Source organism: Cervus canadensis, chromosome 3 (assembly GCF_019320065.1).
Source record: "Cervus canadensis isolate Bull #8, Minnesota chromosome 3, ASM1932006v1, whole genome shotgun sequence".
Lineage (NCBI taxonomy): Eukaryota > Metazoa > Chordata > Mammalia > Artiodactyla > Cervidae > Cervus > Cervus canadensis.
In genome coordinates this window covers 109787227-109808284 of record NC_057388.1, presented here as the reverse complement: position 1 = coordinate 109808284, position 21058 = coordinate 109787227, and the positions used below count along the sequence as shown (strand labels likewise).

Sequence of the window (21058 nt, the reverse complement as noted above, 5' to 3'; positions counted from 1 at the left end):
ACAAAATGAGTTTTCATAGATGATGATGCTCAAATATATCACTCCACTATCTTTTTCACTTGTATTATTTCTGATAAGTAATCTTCTGTTATTCTTACCTTTCAGTGCCTTTTTTTCTTTGTATTTATCCTTCCTTAGGTCTGTGGCACATCACGAGTACGTGGCTTAGTGTCTCTCATCTACTTGGGCACCTGTTGGTCGTTGTCTCATCAGATACTGCAGCTGTTCCTTTTCTTGCATATCCTCAGACTTCAGTTACAATATGCAGGACCTTTTCCCTCTTAAATTTTTTGTTTTCTCTCATTTTTTTTTTCTTTTTTTTTTAAATTTTTATTTATTTTTTTTAATTATTATTATTTTTTTTCCAGTGGGTTTTGTCATACATTGATATGAATCAGCCATGGATTTACATGTATTCCCAATCCCGATCCCCCCTCCCACCTCCCTCTCCACCCGGTTCCTCTGGGTCTTCCCAGTGCACCAGGCCGGAGCACTTGTCTCATGCATCCCACCTGGGCTGGTGATCTGTTTCACCATAGATAGTATACATGCTGTTCTTTTGAAATATCCCACCCTCACATTCTCCCACAAAGTTCAAAAGTCTGTTCTGTATTTCTGTGTCTCTTTTTCTGTTTTGCATATAGGGTTATCGTTATCACCTTTCTAAATTCCATATATATGTGTTAGTATGCTGTAATGTTCTTTATCTTTCTGGCTTACTTCACTCTGTATAATGGGCTCCAGCTTCATCCATCTCATTCGGACTGGTTCAAATGAATTCTTTTTAACGGCTGAGTAATATTCCATGGTGTATATGTACCACAGCTTCCTTATCCATTCATCTGCTGATGGGCATCTAGGTTGCTTCCATGCCCTGGCTATTATAAACAGTGCTGCGATGAACATTGGGGTGCACGTGTCTCTTTCAGATCTGGTTTCCTCAGTGTGTATGCCCAGAAGTGGTATTGCTGGGTCATATGGCAGTTCTATTTCCAGTTTTTTAAGAAATCTCCACACTGTTTTCCATAGCGGCTGTACTAGTTTGCATTCCCACCAACAGTGTAAGAGGGTTCCCTTTTCTCCACACCCTCTCCAGCATTTAATTGATGTGCTTTGGTCTGATATTTTCTACTGATCTGTCTTCCGTTTCACTCTTTTTAGCCATGTTCCAACTGTTGTCAGAACTCTTTGTTGGACTCTGAAGTTCAGTTACAGTGTTTTCAGTTCTAGAATTTCCATTTGGTTATTTTTCTTGATTCAAATTGTGACATTTTCCATTTTGTTGCTTATATTGAACATATCAGTTATTAATAGTTGCTTTAAAGCTGTTTTCTTTCATGTCCAGTATCAGGATCTGCTGAAAGTCCGCTCCTGTTGTCATCTTTTTCTCTGTCCTTCCTCCTGGTAGCATTCCTCATACAAAACCGTAGAGACTCTGCATGATGCTTTGTTCTCACTGAGAGGATTTACTCTCACTTCTGGTTAGAGTTCGCGTAGGGACAGGTCAGTCTAGCCGTCTGTCTGGGCTTAAAGTCGTTTGAAACTGGGTTTTGCTCTTTGTGAGGGCTTGTCTGTTTCCGGTTTGGCCTTCCTCCTTAGGTACAGCTTTTCCTTGGTCCTAGCTAAAAGCCTGCTCCTGCTTGTTTTGTTGTCGACTCTGACCCTATCTTCTTCATCCGGTGAGCTTTGCTCAGCTTCTCTGCCTCCTTCTGCCCCTTTTGGTTCCTCTTCTCAGCCTTTGAGCCACTGATGCCTTGAAGGGGAAAGTAGCCGAGTGTTTTTGCTCTTTCCTTTCCCTGTGACCACAGCCTCTCAAATTCTGGCTACCTTGGTAGCTCCAAGCCCTACTTGTGTCTCACTGGCTCTGTTGAGTGTGCTGAAAGCTTTGCTTCAGCATCGTTTTCTTTTACCCCCAACTTCTGTGTTATTTCCCAGCCTTGTGGGTCTGTTTGGAAAGTACTGTGCAAGGCAGCATGGTACGTATTGAGGCTCCCGTCAGTTCATCTGACAGAATGGCCCTCAGTTTTCATCATCATGGTGACTCTCTGATATCTTCACACACGTTGCTTTTTTTTTTCTTCTTTCTTTCTTTCTTTTTTTTTTTTATTAGTTGGAGGCTAATTACTTCACAACATTTCAGTGGGTTTTGTCATACATTGATATGAATCAGCCATAGATTTACACGTATTCCCCATCCCACACATTGCTTTTTAAAAAATTAAATGTGATCCATCTTTTCCAGTTGTGGCATAAGGATTGGGGTGATACAAGGTAGACTTTGTCACTAGAAGTAGAATTTTGCTTCCAGCCATTAGAAAACGGGGAGTGTTTATCTTTAGGTGTGGGATCAGAGGGCACTCCTACCCATGTTACCTGGTACTCCAGATCTCTGCCAGTGTGTCAGACTCTCAGTATGTAAACATGTAAATTAAAAAACAGACAGAGATAACTCTATTTTCGGGAGTAAGCTGTATATCCACAACATATTTCATTAACAATTGAAACGTGTTTGCAGCATTCCCTGGTGGCTCAGATGGTAAAGAATCTGCCTGCCGTGCGGGAGACCTGGGTTCGATCCCTGAGTTGCAAAGATTCCTCTAGAGAAGGGAATGGTAACCCACTCCATTATTTGGCCTGGAGAATTCCATGAACAGAGGAGCCTGGTGGGCTACAGTCCATGGAGTTGTAGAGTCAGACATGACTGAGCAACTTTCACTTCACTTGGCAGTGTTAAGATTTGAGCATCATAGGATTGAGCTGTTTAATGTAGCAAACTGATTTTAAAATTAGTTTGTGGAGGAAAATTAAAAACAATTTATGGCTTTAGGAAAATATTTATGTAAAAATAATACATACTGGTTGTAGTAGTATGGAATGAAAATGTGAATCTGGAGAGAACTTTTAGAAATTGCTGAAACTTGCATTATATTTTGTTTTCCCTTCTAATAGAGAGGCGCAAAAAGGCTTCAGCATGGGAAAGAAACTTGGTGTACCCTGCTGTTATGGTTCTTCTCCTCACTGAGACAGTAAGGGTTTGTTTGCTGTTAAATAAAGCAAATTATTTTCTGTTTACTTTAGCATTTATGTATGACAATTCCCTCAGCTAAATGCTTTCAGGTAAACTGGTTTTCTGTCAACAGGCTTAAAATCCATGTATGCTTTTTTTTTTTTTTTTTGGTAAAAACTCAATAGAGCAAGAATTAAAATTAAGGGGAATTTTTAAAAAGTTCTCAAGATTATCTGTTTCCTCATAAAAGTGGGAAATTCATTCTTTTGTTTCAATTGAAAATTAAGCAGAGACATGGTGTTGCTGATACCCTGCTCAAACTCTGTGATAGGGTATGAAAATTATTACATTAGTTCTGATAACATTTTAACCATTTGTTAAGTATGTGCAGTTGGGTTTCTAGTTGGTAAAATCGGTTAATAAATGGACCTTTGTTACTAGCTTTTGTCTTAAGCTTTGAGATTACAACACTTTGCAGAATTTTTGAGAATTTATTCTGAAATTTTTATAGTCTCATTATTTCAGGTTTATATGTAGAATTTTGGTCTTTACTGCTTTTCCTCTATTCTGAAGCATACATTTGGTTGGTTACTGAGATTTTAATATATGTATATTGGCAAAATATCTTTGAAATTCAGAACTGATGGCTTACTTTTTTTGTTGTAGTCCATTTCTGTCCTCTTGGTGGCTTGTAATATTCTTTGCCTGTTGGTTGATGAAACAGCAATGCCAAAGGGAACAAGGGTAAAGTAAAACACTTAATGTCTTTCTTTTGCAAAAGTATTCTATGTCTACCCTGAGTGTTTCAAATAAGTAGATGAAAGCATTTGCCTTTATGTATATATATACTTCAAGCTGTGTGAACTTCTTTATGCAAGAGCTTTCATAAACAGTGTTTATAAACTATGTTTTTTGTTTCTGATTTCTTATTTTAGATTGTCTGGGCCTTGTATCAAGTTATCAGAGTTTCCTTTTATACTTTGTATTAGAGTTTATCTTTGTTTTATTGAAATTCATATTTGTGATCCTTTAAGAAAATGTATATTCTGTGAAATAGTGAAATATAAAGAGTTTATATTGAGATGATTGGATGGCATCACCAACTCTATGGACAAGAGTTGAGTAAGCTCCGGGAGTTGGTGATGGACAGGGAAGCCTGGTGTGCTATAGCCCATGGGGTCGCAAAGAGTTGAACACGACTGAGCGACTGAACTGAACTGTAAGAGTTTATTAGATGGATTCATTGAGTTTGCAAAAGATCCAAATATGGTTGTAAGGACTCATGCTTCAGAAGAGTTAGACATTGTGTGAACTTGAATCAAAATGTTCAATTGCTGGAGGGAGTCAGATGTACATCTTTTCACAAATTAACTTAATTTTTTCTCTTTTTAGAAAAATTAATGATTTTATTAAATTCCAGCAGTTAGTCTATTTATGTATATTTTCCATATGGAAGATAGTTTCCACTAAATACTCATGTAAGCCTTTCTTTTTCTAGGTGTCTTTATAAACCTTTAGATACTTAAAGTAGCCTTTAAGTTTTGACCTTTTATTACCGTTTTTGAAGTTAGCACCTTTGCCATTTCCCCATAGAAATGACTTCAAAACTTTTCCAGAATTTTCATTCTTTGGGGGGAAAAAAAATTTCCTTAACCCTTTCTAGGATCTTCTGTCTGGTCTAAGAATTGAATTGAAATGAAATAGATTAACAGAAGAAAACTACTAAATTATGTGTATAAGGGAGCACTGTAAGAATAATGAGACCCCAGGACAAGTTGGGCAACTGAGGCTTATATTCCATCTTAGAGAAGAAGAGGGTAGGGGCTTGGGACTTTGAGGGGAATGAAGGCAGTTCTCCTGGGGATGGAAAAGCAGCTGTTTGGTAAACAATTGGGACCCAGAACAGACTTTGGTCTCCAGGTCCTGCCAGGCTCCTGGGCCACGCTCAGCCCTGGCCCTGGAGGGTCTGGTGACGGTGCTCCTCGTGGGCCAGGGCCTCTGTCCACATTCTTTCAGGCAGTTAAGGGGTGAAGTGGAGGCGGGCTAAAATGGAAGGCTGACTTGTCTTCTGTTTCTTAAAAACAGTCAGCCTGAAATGACCCTCATGCCAGAGAGATGTCTTTCGGGGTAGCAGACTTTGCTTCCCTACACGCCACTTCTCTCTGCACCACATGATCCACTTTTTGTCTCATAGAAGAAAGCCAGTATTTATCTTAATTCCTTTCCTTCAGTCCAAGATAAAGAACCCTGTTCTTTGAGAAGCGAATTCTTTGGGCAGTGTTTTCAGTTTAACCCCCTGCCCCCAGCCCCTTCAGCGCCTGGTCACCTCTCACTGCTGGAGCCTCGCAGCTTGCTCCAGGTTCCTCATCCCGCTAACCAGCAGCAACAGGGAGCAGCCCTCTTCCACCGGCAGCCTCGTCCTCGTCGCTGTTTAGACACAGGTCCGCTGATCTAGCAGGGAGTCCCCTACCGTGGTGACCTCTGTCCGCTTTTTAACCCAGTTTCATGTAGCGCATGCTGGGTAAGGCCCAAGCTCCACGATACACTTTTGTGCCATCCCCTTCGTGCATGGTAGACAGGGACACATACACGTGGCAGGCTCTGTTTATGATTGTGTAATAAAGTCAGAGCTTCTTAATCCTGCCTCTAGGCCTTCTCTTGAGACAGAGAGTGTTTCCAAGGTGTTTTCCATCCGAGTTAATAAGATTTCTATTAGCGTTATTTATTTTTCTTCAAAAGACTGACAAAAGTTGACAAGTTCTTTGTCCCTTACCTTATTTATATATGAAATTTCAATGAGTATTCTAACTTCTGTATGCCTAAATTAGATTGTATAAACAATATGTATTATGTTATTTATTGTTTTTTGTTTTTTTTCATTAGGCTGACTATATTCCTAATTATCCTGGTATATCTGTTACATGTCATTGAAGCTGATACCAGAATAGTAGTTCGTATTCAGAGTTGCTTTAATTAGTAAGCTTCGAAAAAATTGTTCCTACTTCAGTAAGAAATGATTTTTTGCCTTTCTGGCCTGATTAATAAATACTGCTTTTCTTGCTTGTTCTGTTAAGTTCTAGATAAAGGTAGGTTTTGAGAATAGATATAATGTTTAGGAAAAAATGTGCAGCATTGCATTTGAAAAATCTGTGTTAATTAAATCCCTGAATTCCTTAGGGAAATGAAACTTTCAAGAGCAGTAACAGGATACGTACATTCACCATCTTCCTTTGCTTAGCTTACTTCTGACATACTTTAATTGTATACTTTTTATATGTTGCCTCAGGGTTCAGACAATTACATGTTCTATTCTTACTGTACTATTATATTTAAAGATTATTTTCCCAAGAGCATTTAGGATTTAACAATAAACCCAGATAAAGAATCTACCTGCCAATGCAGGAGACTCAGGAGACACGGGTTGAATCCCTGGTTCAGCAGGATCCCCTGGAGGAGGAAATGGCAGTCCACTCCAGTATTCTCATCTAGGAAATTCCATGGGGTCACAACGAGTTGGACCCAACTAAATGTGCGTGCACACACACATGCACACGCACACACACACATAATCATGTCATTTTCATAAGTGACTTAAATTATATTTGAGATGAAACAGAGATGTTTGAGCTTTGTTAAAAAGTGTTAGCATGTGGTTGGTTTAGTTGGTGAATTCAGTCTCATGCCATGTTTTATTTTCCTTTGAAAGTCTAGATGTTATTCCAGGGTATTAAACATTTCTGATTTCAACTGTCCTATATTTATGAAACAGCGATTTTAGAGAAACCAAATGTAATAGTGTCACTGAATTCTGAAAAGTGTTTTTTTTTTTCCCCCCAGGGGCCTGGAATAGGAAATGCTTCTCTTTCTGCTTTTGGTTTTGTGGGAGCTGCACTTGAAATCATTTTGATTTTGTATCCTTTCTTTAACTGAAGTTCTGTCTGCTAACAAGTTTTCTGTCTAGTTTTCTGGGGTAGTGGTAATTTACTAAGACACTTTCCTGGAAGAAAAAACAAGTCAGTCTTCCTCAAGCACTCCAAGTGGCATTTTGTTTTGTTTTCCTTTGGGCCTTTTGAGAACTCAAGGAAACATTCTTTGGAGAGTTTTTTCCTTGATTCTCACAGCTATCTTATGGTGTCCTCTGTCGTCGGTTTCTACAGCCTCCGATTTTTTGGAAATTTTATTCCCAAGAAGGATGACACAACTATGACAAAGGTGAGGTACTTTTGAGCCTTAGGTGACTGTGCCCCTCTTTGCCTTCCAAGACAAACGGACTGTTTTATTTAGTGATCGCCCCAATGGTTCATTTGTGGTTCTAGGTATTTGTTTGTAAGTTGCGTAAATACACACTGGAAGATTTTCAAAATGCTGAATGAGTGGGAAAAGGATGTGCTCTGTTTAATTTGGATGGTGTCCATTCACTTGTAAATGCGGAGAACCGCAGAGCTTGTTAACCAGCTATAGAAGGCTCCTGAAAGGACCCTTTTTTCCTGCAAGAAAACGTATTGCTAATGAGTAACTTTGATTGTGCTGACTGTACTTCAGGGAACTTGTTTGAAATCTGAAGAACTTAGTTGCTACAAGTAGTAGAGACAAAGTATTTCAAATTTGAATAATTAAAGCAAGACGGAAGAGTTCTATTCAGAAGCATTTTGTAGTCTGAGGCTAATTTGACTTTCTACAATATGTCATTGGCTTCTGAGTAACAAAGGCTGTTATCTTATATAGAGACTGCATTTGTAAAATATTCCCACAGGCTGACAATGAAGAATCACAGGAGCGGCTGGCTTCTTTTCTCTTTATCAGATTTTCCGTATTTTCAGCATATTCTAAAGGGGAGATATTACTTTTACATATCTTTATCTGTCTATTTAAATGTTACAGCTTCTTGAGATATTTAGCATAAGTAAACATAAGTACTGATCTGTGCTTTTGGCATCTTTTATTTATGTGAAATAATAAGCATAGGATATATTGAAATAGAATTGCTAGAATTTAGGTGTTTTAGATTTCTAGTTTTTTGGCTTTAAAACTTAGTTTACATTAGAAGTAGATATTATATGTCTTGAGCAGTAGTCTTGGCTTTAAAAAACAGAATCATAAGTATTAAAGTATTAATTCTTTTTTACCTGTTAGGCGAATCTTTTTGAAATTAGCAACCTCTGTCAGTAATGTAAAATGCAATTTTTTCTTTGTGTCAGATACTGTAAATACCTTCTAGAACTTACCAATAGAACTTTAAATGTTTGTAGAAAAACTTTCTGGTTCTCTTTATTTTCTGTATTGAATAGTATCATTAAGAAGTTAGCAAAGTACCATAGCTAACTAGGATGTACAGTAACTTGCCAGTATGTGAGTGGATTTTACTTACGTGTATGCTGTGTAGCTGCCCAATATTCTTCCTGATTTCTCATAACAGATCATTGGGAATTGTGTGTCAATCTTGGTTTTGAGCTCCGCGCTGCCTGTGATGTCAAGAACACTGGGTAAGTTTAAATGAGAACTTTTCATGTAAAGTCTGTACCTTTTAAAGTGTCTTTTCTAAACTTCCTAAACTTCTAAACTTTTCCCAAAAGATCTCTCTTTGAAGTATATTATTTCCTCCCACATTATTTTATACCTTTACTTCTGTAATTTATTTGTATATAGGGCTGTACCAAAACAAGCACTTTCATCAAATAAACACCATTGATTTTTTTTCAAATGCTTAGAAATATTCCTTTCCAAACAGTAGTCTTTACTTTTTTTCACTGACTGGTTAAGCTTTTGAGTCTTCTATTGAGGAAACTGTTAAGTTCTTTTTTTAAAATAAAACAATGTTTAATGTCTAGAAAATATTAAACTAATATTTTCCCACATGAAATGTTTTTAAAAACGTATAATTTAGTATGTGGTTTAAAAAGTTGATAATCTGTAAAATGTACCTTAAGCTGCTTTTATGTCCAGGGCATAGACTTGAAAGCAGTGAGATCTTTGAGAGCATTGACATACCCACACTGACTTAAAGGGTGAACTTTAGCTCCTTAGTTTTTTACTTGCCTGGCATTCATATAGTTTTCTTAATTTTTCGATGTACAAGAATATTTTGGTCATCTTTCAAAAGTAAAACATTTCCACTTTGTCGTTGAAACAGTTGAATAAATCTTCATTTGATGTTCTTATCTTTTGTAAAACACTGTAGTAGACTGTATTCTCAGTTATTGGCTAAATATTATTTCAGACAAAAGTTTCCACTAGGCAGTTCTGTTCCATTTTCTAGTCTTAGATTTTGACTTGAGTGTTCACAAATTATTTTTAAAAATCCCGTTATTCAACCTTAACAACTAGCTTATGACAAAAATTGCAAGTAACTTTGAATTGCTTTTGTTTTAGCTCTTGTGTTGCCTCCATTATTTATTCAAGACTCATAGCTCTCAGGGATGCAGGCTGTGCCAGGAAAGTGTAAGCTTCATAGTGATCTTCATAATTCTTACAAAGAATTCCATATTTTAGTAAAAAGTGAAATCTAAGTGTAAATGTAAAAGGGACCGCCTTTCCACAGACTAACACAAAGCTCATTTACTTAAGAGGTCTTATTTTCTTTGTGTTTGCGTTATAGGACTTGTTATTGTTTTGACTTCTGCTCATGGTGTGCTAATCTTGAAAATGCCAAAAAGTACATTTTTATAACTTGATTTGTAGCTGTTGTCATTTGTGTTATGGCAGTCCAACAATTTCTGTGATATAGCCAACCTTCCATTTTATCATGTATGAAATTCACTGTGCACTGTTATTTAAGATTAATTGTTAAGAGTAACATATCCTGATTTTATGGAAGAAAATTACATGCTGAGTACCATTTTAATACAAAGAAAACAGATTAATGGCAAAATGTGCTTTTTGAAGATCAACACATTAAATTCCTGAGTAGTTTGCCATAGAGATAAATAAAAAGAAGAAAAAGAAAGATGGGACAATTAAAATGCAGCTAACAAACGCCTGGCCCCAGCTGTCCAAACAGGATTAATGGAGTGTATTAGGGTACAGTGAGTCATGTGGTGCTTTGCAAAATATCAACACACACTGCATTACATGTTATGCCCAGTGGCACTGAATAGATGAAAAGAAATAAATACGTTAAACAGATTCATAGAGGCTTTTCACAGTATTAAAAAAGCACATTTCTAGACTAAAAGAAAAAGCTTTATTTTAGTATTATGGGAAATGCAAACTAGAGAGTTACTTTGTCATTCCTCTATTAACCCTTTAGAATTGAGTCTTTGATTTTAAGAAGATAAAATATAGAGAATTGTCATGAATATTATCCTAGTGTATAACGGGATTTTGATTTACTAGCTGAAAAGCTTATGAGACTAGAATAGAGGATGTATTTAACAACCGAATTCCAAGCTGTGAAAGTTTTCGCTCTTTCTCATTGCCCCTCACAAGGGAGTCCTGACCTTAGGGTGCTCTCTTCTGCTTCTGTGAATCCAGCCAGCATTCTCAGTGAAGTAAGAAACCAAGGAACAAGGGCAGTTAGCACTTACCTGTGTATGTGCAGTTTTTTTCTTACTTTAATCAGTTTTAGTAATGATAACTTTAATTGTAAATTAGAAATATTTTGAATCCCATATTAATCATTTGATGATATTTTTGCTTCAAAAATGAAAATATTTTTTAAAAAGTATAATTTGCCGATTGCTATTGCTGCATCATAAGTGTAAAATAATAGCTTTAGAGTTGAATGCCTGGTGTGATATGACAGACTTATTACAGAATTCTTCTGAAATAGCTTCTTATGTTTAAATAGAGAAGATTTTGTACTAATTTTAAAAATTGCCACTGAGTAGATTTTAGAAGCATATCACTTAACCACAAAGCATTGGGTTGTGAGGAGCATTTTGGCCATGTATTCTTAGCCAAATGAAATTAATAGAGTAGTATTTTGTCCATGGGAAACATGAAGAATCTGTGCTTGAGATTTTTCATTCGAACTCTTTAAAACCTTTTAAAAGTAATGCCATGCCAGGGGATGTGATTTCTAAAGTGTTGTTTTGCTGCCTGTATATAGTGCACAGTTTTTGAAGAATCCAACGTTTTTGAGGCTGTGATGTCCATATATTTTTAGTAATCAGTTTACTCTTTGATATAATAAACTCTCAAGATGATTAGAGGAGATGGTTGACTAACAAGGGAAAATAGAAGAGGGTCAATCTAATAAATTACCTATAGATGGTCAGACTTTTCTATAATAAAATATTTTAAAGGCAGCAGTGAATTTGAGAATAAATTTTGTGAGATTGTGGACATGTTCTTTGTTATTCTTAATCAAGAAACAACTGAGGGATTGACAGTTTTTACCTTATTCTTTATTTGAAATCTCTTAACAGGAAAAGTTTTCTCAGATACAACCAATAGACTTTGAAATACTGTTACTAATATCTATTATGAAATTATTTTTATAGTTATGGTTTCATCTCAAAATTCTTTCTGTAAATTGTAAGTTATTCAAGGCCCAAGCACAGATATGTGTATATATATATATTTTTTAAATATATATGGATGCTTACTCTATTAAAACTAAAAAACCCGACTTATTCTTCCAAGTCAGCTGGAATCTGATTTTGGTATTTCCATGTATTTCTCCTCTGGGTCCCCTCTAGCCCATCATCTCGCAGGAGATGAAGTGGATTATTCTCTTTTGTTCCTTGATGGATGGAGCATGTTTAGACACTGGTCCTTCACGGGAGAGGTCTTTATTTGGGTTTTGTGAATATACTCTAATCTTTACCCCAAGCTTTCCCTCTCCAGTATGAATCAGAGAGAAACGCTCCTTAGACATGACAAATGAGAACTCAAAAGTATAAATCATAGTATATATTCCTAATTATGACTTTCATGTAAAAATAACTCTAAGCTCTGTATTGAAAATTTCTTAGCAAAAAATTCTATATGACTTAATTACATTCTGTTGTATTGAAGAGAGTAATAAATGAGTGGTATGACTAACTTCTGATTGATTACTAATGGTCTTATAACTGAACAATAAATTTGTATATCTAGTTAGGATTTTTAATAGTAAAGAGAAAGCATTCTGTGCCAAATGTCTGAAAGAATTCAGAGAGTCACTACTGCTCACTCCCTCAACATTCTCGTTCCCATTGTCCACTTGCTGCGTCCTTCTGATGCTGTTCTTATTTCAGAGTTCCTCCTGCCTGAGAGGAGGTTGTATTGACCACATTTTATAAAGAATCTAGCCAGCTGTAGACATACATTCAAATCCCTTGAATTTTAATTTGATATAAAATATTTTTCATATGTAGATAATTTCAGTTAGGATTATTCAGTTGGAAGATGTAAGATGTAATTTTTTAAATGTAAACCACAGTAAGGTTATAATTTGCACTAAGAACCAAGACCCTCCCAACCTGGCTGAGAATACTTAGGAGCACACCTGTACATGGCCAACTCTGGGACCAAGGAACAGATTATCTCCTTTTTTATAGGAAGTTCTATTTTAAAATTTTTAATAAGTATGTACATGAGTAAATTCCACTTATAAAGGATATTAAAAATTAGAGCTCAGGCTTGAATTCCTTCTGACCACCACTTTTAATCCCAGTCCCCTCTTCAGAGTTTCCAAGAACCAGTTTAATGTATATAGTTATTTAAAATCTTTTTCTGGGTACACACACACACAGACACAGCACTCTGTAGAAAATTTAAAACTCTCACCTGGGTATTGCTTTGTGTGACTCCTAACTTCAGTGTTCACCCAATAGGAGTTAGAAGAGGAAAAGGTTTCAAACTCATTTCTTCTACCAGAATTCAGACAGCTGAAGATGAATTTCAAACCAGAATACTTACCTCTTCCTGCTCAGATCACCTGTGACCTCCGAGTTGCCCAGTTGTGTGGGTTTTGCTATTGTCTTAATTGTTCTGCAGCACTTGCTGTCTGTAACCCCTCTTCTCAGATCTCCTCTTTCTCTGCCTCGGGGCACCACTCTCCTTTTCTCCTTCTCCTTCTTCAGCCGTTCTTTAACTGTGTCTCTTATAGCTTGTCAGCTTCACCCACACACTTGTCCTCAGATCCACTCCTCTAACCCACCGCCCATCCCTGAGCTAGGGGCATGTGACCCCAGCTCTGCCCTCCACGGGTGTCCCCCAGCTTCTCATGTGGGTCATCCCCACAGCAAGACCCATACGTACATGTGTGTGTGTCTGACCTCCCCCCTCCCCCCTCCCTCCTGCCCGCACTCCCTCCTGCCCGCACTCCCCTCCCTTGTCCTTCCCTGTCGGTCCCCAGGCACTCTCTGTACAGTACACCAAGCCAGGGAGTTGGGAGTTACGTTAGACACTCTGCCATCTGGTACCAACACCTGCGGCACTACCTGTTTTCATCTTGCTAATCTCTCACATCAGGGCTTCCCTGGTGGTCCAGTGGTTAAGACTCTGCCCTTCCATTCAGGGGGCATGGGTTTGATCCCTGGTCAGGCAACTAAGAGCCCACATGTCACACAGCACAACCAGAAAAAAAAATTTTCTCACATTCACTCTGCCTTTCCATTGCCTTTATTAAAAGAAAAGTAAAAAGAATCAGACTTGTTTATCAAGTAATCAAAGCAAGAGTTGAGTGTATGATTTTATTTTAGTATTTCATTGTGAAGGATTGTTCATGAGCTGGGTTCTAAACCCGTGTTCTTTTCCTTGAGGAGGGTAGAGTAAGAAGTGAAATGAAAGCAAAAGCATCAGTGTTAGTCACTCAATTGTGTCCAACTCTTTGTGACCCCCATGGACTGTAGCTGACTGGGCTCCTCTGTCCATGGGGTTCTCCAGGCAATAATACTGCAATGGGTTGCTATTTCCTTCTTCAACCCAGGGATTAAACCCATATCTCCTGCATTGCAAGCAGATTCCTTACAACTGAGCCACCTGGGAAGCCCTAAAAGCACCAGGGAAGTGTTTAATTTTTCAGATGAGGACGTGACATTGAGAGCTACTCTGGAGGCCCCATCTCGGGAGATTTTCTCTAGGAAGAGAGTGGACAGTTACCATCTACTGGAGATCTTAAACTTTCACTTGTTTTAAAATTAGCACTTTAGGTTTGTTCTTGGACTGTGATTATAGTTCCCTTTCATTTAACTTTAGTTTGTATTAAAATTTGCATCCATTAGTTCATTTGGACTACTAAGTTGAATTGCCTTCACATTAGGACAAAATTTATTTGTAGCATATAAACAGTCATGACTAAAATTGATTTGATATTTGCAAACACACTTTCCCATCTCCAAGCCCACCGGCTCACATTGTTCCCACTACCCTCTCTCCAGCTTTGCTCTACCTCTCCAAGCTTTCTCATTCTGTAAAGACAGGCCAGATCCTCTGTCACATGGGAAAGGTGTATTGGGTTCTTGTTTCAGCCTTGTGTTACACTTGTTTTACCAAAATTAAAAAGAGAAAAAGGAGTGAAGCATTGGACACATGCTCTACTGTGTTTAAACCTTGAAAACATTGTGCAGAGTGAAATAAGCCAGGCACAAAAGGCCACGTAAGTCTGTGACTCTACTTACATGGAGTATCCAGAATAGGAAAACCCATAGAGACGGAAAGTGGATTAGTGGTGGCCAGAGGTGACGGGGGCAGTGGGGAGGGCTGGGGTAGTGGTAGAAATGTGTTGCAGTTAGATCGAGATGGTGGCTAATACTGTTCTCTTTACCACTGGCTTGACTTGTAATCTAATCCCAAGGGTAAATTTTTTTCTTAAATTTTTATTTGTTGATTTTTTTTTAGCATAGTTGACATACAATATTAGTTTCAGATGTGCAGCACAGTGATTTGATGCTTGTGTATATTATGCATTGATCCTCACGATAAGCTTAGTGTGAGCATCTATCATACAAAGTTATTATAGTGTTACTCACCATATTCTCTATGCTGTATATTAAGTCCCTGTGGCTTATTTATTTAATAACTGAAGGTTTGTACCTCTTAATCCCCTTTACCTTTCTCACCCACCCTCCCACTTGCCTCCCCTCAACCTGTTTGTCCTCTGTATCTATGAGTCTGTTTTCATTTTGGTTTTTTTTTAGTTTTCACATATAAGTAAGATCATATGGTGTTTGTGTTTCTCTGTCTGGCTTGTTTCATGATACCTCTCGATCCATCCATGTGTTGCAAATGGCAAGGTTTCAGGGCTTTTTATGGCTGACTAATATTGCATTGTAGGCATATAACTATATATATATATTGTATGTAGTACATGTCGTTTATCCATTCATCTTGTCAGTGGACACTTAGTTTACTTCGATGCCTTGGCTGTTGCAAATAATGCTGCAGTGAACATCAAGGTGCATATATATTTTGCATTAGTATTTTGCTACGCTAGCCTTCCTTTCATTTCTGTTTGCATGAAATATTGTTTTCCATCTCTTTTCTTTCAGTCTGTGTGTGCCTTTAGATCTGAAGTAAGTCTCTTGTAAGTAGCATATATATGGGTCTTGTATTTTTTCTTCTTTTAGCCACCATATGTCTTTTGATTAGAGCATTTAGTTCATTTATATGTTTTAAAATATTTATGGGTACTTATTTATTACCAGTTTGTTAATTGTTTTTCAGGTTTTTGGGTAGTTCTTTGTTTCTTTTCTTCTCCTCCCTTGTGATTTGATGACTTTATTTAATGTTATGTTTGTATTTCCTTTTGTTTAGCTTTTGTGTATTTTTACTGTTTTTATGTTTGAGGGTACTATGATATTCATGCATAACAACCTTCTCTGTATAGAGTAGTCCATTTTAAGTTGATGGTTGCATCAATTTGAACAGTTTGTAAAAGCACTACATCTCACCCTCCCCTTCCTCACACTTTATGTTTTGACATCACATTTTACATCTTTTTATTTTGTGTATCACTTGACTATTTGTTTTAGAGACAGATGATTTTTACTACTTTCATTTTTTAACCTTTATACTAGCTTTATTGGGCCTTCCCAGGTGGCTCAGTGGTAACGAATCTGCTTGCCAATGCAGGAAATGCAGGAAATGTGGGTTCGATCCCTGGGCTGGGAAGATCTCTTGGAGGAGGAAGTGGTGACCCACTCTAGTATCCTTGCCTGGAAGATTCCGTACATAGAGTAGCCTGGTGGGCTGCAGTCCGTGGGGTCACACAGACTCAGAGGTGACTGAGTGTACACCGACTGGCTTTATAGGTCCCTGAGCTACTACCTCTATGTTTGCCTTTACCAGTGAGATTTTTTTTCTTTCATAATTTTCTTGTTTCTAGTTATGGCTTTTTCTTTTCCCTTTAATGAAGTCCCTTGTTAAGCCAGTTTAGTGGTGATGAACTAACTTTCTTAGCTTTTGCTTATCTGGGAAATTATTTCTCCTTCAATTCTAATAATCTTGCTGGTTAGAGTATTCTTTATTTTAAGTCTTTTCCCTTCAGTACTTTAAATATATTATACCAGTCTCTTCTGGCCTGTAAGGTCGTACTGAAAAGCCCAGCTGAACTGTGGGGGTTCCCTTGAATGCAGTTCGTTGTCTTTCTCTTGCTGCTTTTAAGAGTCTTTCTTTAATGTTTGATATTTTAATAATAATGTGACTTGGTTTGGGTCTCTTTGGTCTCCTCTTATTTGGGAGCACATCCTCCACCCCTCTTCCCCCACCAGAGTTTACTCATGTTCTAATGGATAGTTCAGCACCCCTCTTTATCCTGCAATGAAAATGTGTTCCTACTCCCAGTGCTTCAAAGACTCCTGCCATTAGATTAATCTCCAGTCTCGGTAAGGTGGCACAGAACGATGTTTATACCTAGCTCCACCTGTATGTCCCACTTCATCGCTTGCACCCCTGGTTCAGGTTGTAACAGGGGTGCTCTTCAGATGTGCTGGGATAGGAATCAAATCAGCTCTGCCCATTATGTCTTTGAACATGTTACTTTGTCTGTGGTGAATAATTTCATCACCACCTATTCCCTGGCATAATCTAACATGTCATTCGAGAGTCATCTCAGCCATTAACTCCACAGATAAAGTTTTCCTTGAATTTCTCCCCCTTTGAGCTCCCTCCTGCATACTCCCATAATACTTTTCTTAGTCCTCTGTATATCTGCCATGTCACTTATCCATTGTATTCTAACTGCTCTCTTTTCGCTCCACAAAACTGTGGTCTCCTTAAAGAAAGTAATGGTCAAGTGTATCCAGTGTCTGCATGCAGCATTTAGGACATGTATGTGCAATGAGGAACTCATATGCTTTTCAGTTTTCCATTTTACTTAACTGTACAGAGACTTTTAGTTCTGCTGAAAGTATTTCATCCATGAAGGGAATAAATGTCTTACATACATACTTGTAACTCTTACAGTACTGTGTAGGGTTAGGAATATGATAGGAACTCAAAAATACTGTAAAATACAACTCATACCACAACAGCAAGTACAGAAATAAAGAATTTCTAATTAAATCTATTTGGCATAGCATGCACTAATGTATCCATGCATGGTATGGAGTATATAGTCTGAAGCCTGTTAAATACATTTTAACAGCTTTATTGAAATAAATGAAAATGACATATCGTAAACTGTACTCATTTAAAGTATGTAATTTGATAAGTTTTGACTTAACGTGTATAACTGTGAATCTGTTACTGCAATCAAGTTAGTGAGCAAGTCTGTCACCCTCAGATGTTTCCTTTTGGCCCTGTATATTTCCTCCCTCATACCTTCCCCCACCTCCCCATCCCCCAATATCCCCAGGCAACCACTGACCTTTCTGTAACGATAAAAGTAGTTGACATTTCCTAGAATTTTTTGTAAGTAAAATCACTTACTATGAAATATTTTTGTTTCTTTAACTCATTGTATTTAAGATTAGGCCGTGTTGTATGTGTCAATAGTTTATTTTCTATTATTGCAGTTTGTATATATCACAATTTGTTTTTCTATTCACCCACTGAAGGACATTTGAGTTGTTTACAGCTTCTAGCTACTATTATAAATGAAGCTGCCGTGCACATTCACATCTAAGTCTCTGCATTCATTTCTCTTGGGTAGTAACTGTTAACAGAAATGGAATGCCTGGGTGTATACTTAAGTTTTAAAGGAATGGCTAACTGTTCAAAGTGCTCATGCCTTTTTATGTCTCCATCACAAGTGTGTGAAAACTCCGGCTCCTCTCCATCTTTACCAGTACTGGGTATAGTCAGTCAGTTTACTATCAGCCTTTCTAATAGGTGTATAGTGAACTTAACTTGAATTTCCCAGATGACTAATGTGCTCACTTGTCATCTGTATTTTTCTTTGATGAAATATTTATTCAAATCTTTAGCTCATCTTAAAAATTAGAGTGATTTTCGTATTGTTGAGTTTTTCATGCTATTTACATACTCTGGATAAAGTTTCTTTATCAAGATATGTGATTTGAAAGTATTTCCCCCATTCAGTGGCTTGTCTTTTTATTCTTTTACCAATATTTTAGAAAGTATAGACTTTCTTAATTTGATGAAATCAGATTTACCAAATTTTCTTTTATGGATTGTGCTTTTGGTGTCATATATACTAAGTCTTCCTCTTACCAGGGTCACAAAGATGATCTCTTGTGTTTTCTTCTAGAAGCTTTATACTTAGGTCTATGACCTATTTTGAATTAATTTCTATATATAGTATGAGGTAGGAATTAAAGTTTATTTCTTGGCATTTAGTAACTAGTTATTGCAACACCACTGCTTGAGAATTCTCTTCCACTCAATTGCTTTTGAAACTTTGTTGGAAACCAGTTGTCCATCTATGTGTGAGTGTGGGTCTGTTTCTTAACTCGGTTGTGTTCTGTTGATGTCCTTGTCTTTATACCAATACTACACCATCTAGGTTAATGTGGTTGATGATGAGACAAAAAGATATGACACTGAAAGATGAACTGCCCGGGTCAGTAGGTCCCCAATACGCTATTGTAGCAGAGTGGAGAAATAACTCCAGAAAGAATGAAGAGGCAGAGACAAAGTAAAAACAACACCCAGTTGTGGACGGGACTGGTGATGGAAGTAAAATCCATTGCTGTAAAGAACAGTATTGCTTAGGAACCTGGAATGTTAGGTCCACGAATCAAGGTAAATTGGAAGTGGTCAAACAGGAGATGGCAACAGTGAACATCGCTATTTTAGGAATCAGTGAACTAAAATGGACTGGAATGGGCGAATATAACTCAGATGACCATTATATCTACTACTATGGGCAAGAATCCCTTAGAAGAAATGGAGTAGCCCTCATAGTCAGCAAGAGTCCGAAATACAGTTCTTGGGTGCAGTCTCAAAAATGACAGAATGATCTCTGTTCATTTCCAAGGCAAACCATTCAATATCATAATAATCCAAGTCTATGCCCCAACCAGTAATGTGAAGAAGCTGAAGTTGAGTGTTTCTATGAAGACCTACAAGACCTTCTAGAACTAACACCAAAAAAAGATGTCCTTTTCATTATAGGGGACTGGAATGCAAAAGTAGCAAGTCAAGAGATACCTGGAGTAACAGGCAAATTTGGCCTTGGAGTACAGAATGAAGCAGGGCAAAGGCTAACAGGGTTTTGCGAAGAGAACACACTGGTCATAGCGAACGCCCCCTCCCAACAACACAAGAGAAGACTCTACACATGGGCATCACCAGACGGCCAACACTGAAATCAGATTGATGATATTCTTTGCAGCCAAAGATGGAGGAGCTCTATACAGTCAGCAAAAACAAGACTGGGAGCTGACTATGGCTCAGATCATGAACTCCTTATTGTAAAATTCAGATTTAAATTGAAGAAAGTAGGGAAAACCACTAGCCCATTCAGGTATGACCTAAATCACATCCCTTATGATTATACAGTGGAAGTGACAAATAGATTGAAGGGATTAGATCTGATAGAGTGCCTGAAGAACTGTGGACGGAGGTTCATGACATCGTACAGGAGGCAGTGATCAAGACCATCCCCAAGAAAAAGAAATGCAAAAGGCAAAATGGTTGTCTGAGGAAACCTTACAAATAGCTGAGAAAAGGAGAGAAGTGAAAGGCAAAGGAGAAAAGGAAGATATACCCATTTGAATACAGAGTTCCAAAGAATAGCAAGGAGAGACAAGAAAGCCTTCCTCAGTGATCAGTGCAAAGAACTAGAGGAAAACAATTGAATGGGAAAGACTAGAGATCTCTTCAAGAAAATTAGACATGCCAAGGGAACATTTCATGCAAAGATGAGCTAATGGTATGGACCTAACAGAAACAGAAGATATTAAGAAGAGGTGGCAAAAGTACACAGAAGAACTGTACAAAAAAGATCTTCATGACCCAGATAACCGTGATGGTGTGATCACTCACCTAAAACCAGACATCCTGGAGTCCAAAGTCAAGTGATGCTTAGGAAGCATCACTATGAACAAAGCTAGTGGAGGTGATGGAATTCCAGTTGAGCGATTTCAAATCCTAAAAGATGATGCTGTGAAAGTGCTGCACTCAATATGCTAGCAAATTTGGAAAACTCAGCAGTGGCCACAGGACTTGAAAAGGTCAGTTTTCATTCCAATCCCAAAGAAAGGGAATGCCAAAGAATGTTCAGACTACCGGCCATTTGTACTCATGTCACACACTAGTAAAGTAATACTCAAAATTCTCCAAGCCAGGCTTCAACAGTACGTGAACTGTGAACTTCCAGATGTTCAGGCTGGATTTAGAAAAGGCAGAGGAACCAGAGATCAGATTGCCAACATCCACTGGATCATTGAAAAAGCAAGAGAGTTCTAGAAAAACATTTACTTCTGCTTTATTGACTACTCCAAAGCCTTTGACTGTGTGGATCACAACACTGTGGAAAATTCTTAAAAGAGATGGGGATACCAGACCACTTAACCACTTACGTTCTGCAGTCTATGAGGTCACAAAGAGTCGGACACAACTGAGTGACTGAAGTGGAAATGATGATGAGACTTGAAACCAGGTACTGTGAGACCTTCAGCTTTGTTCTTTTTTTCAGAGTGGTTTTAGTTATTCAAAGGCCTTTTGCATTCCTATATGACTTTTTATTTATTTTATTTATTTATTTATTTATTTTTTTAT

General features: G+C 37.6%; 1 protein-coding gene across 5 annotated transcripts in view; it reads left to right on the top strand.

The window, feature by feature from the left end:
• LMBR1 (limb development membrane protein 1) overlaps window positions 1-21058 on the top strand; it is a 132026-nt gene that overhangs the window by 95148 nt on the left and 15820 nt on the right. For all 5 annotated transcript variants that reach the window (XM_043463981.1, XM_043463977.1, XM_043463978.1 and 2 more), the window contains 5 exons: window positions 2950-3026; window positions 3674-3751; window positions 6845-6918; window positions 7129-7219; window positions 8424-8490. In XM_043463981.1, coding sequence (XP_043319916.1) covers window positions 2950-3026; window positions 3674-3751; window positions 6845-6918; window positions 7129-7219; window positions 8424-8490 — 387 coding nt within the window. The remainder of the gene's footprint in view (window positions 1-2949; window positions 3027-3673; window positions 3752-6844; window positions 6919-7128; window positions 7220-8423; window positions 8491-21058) is intronic.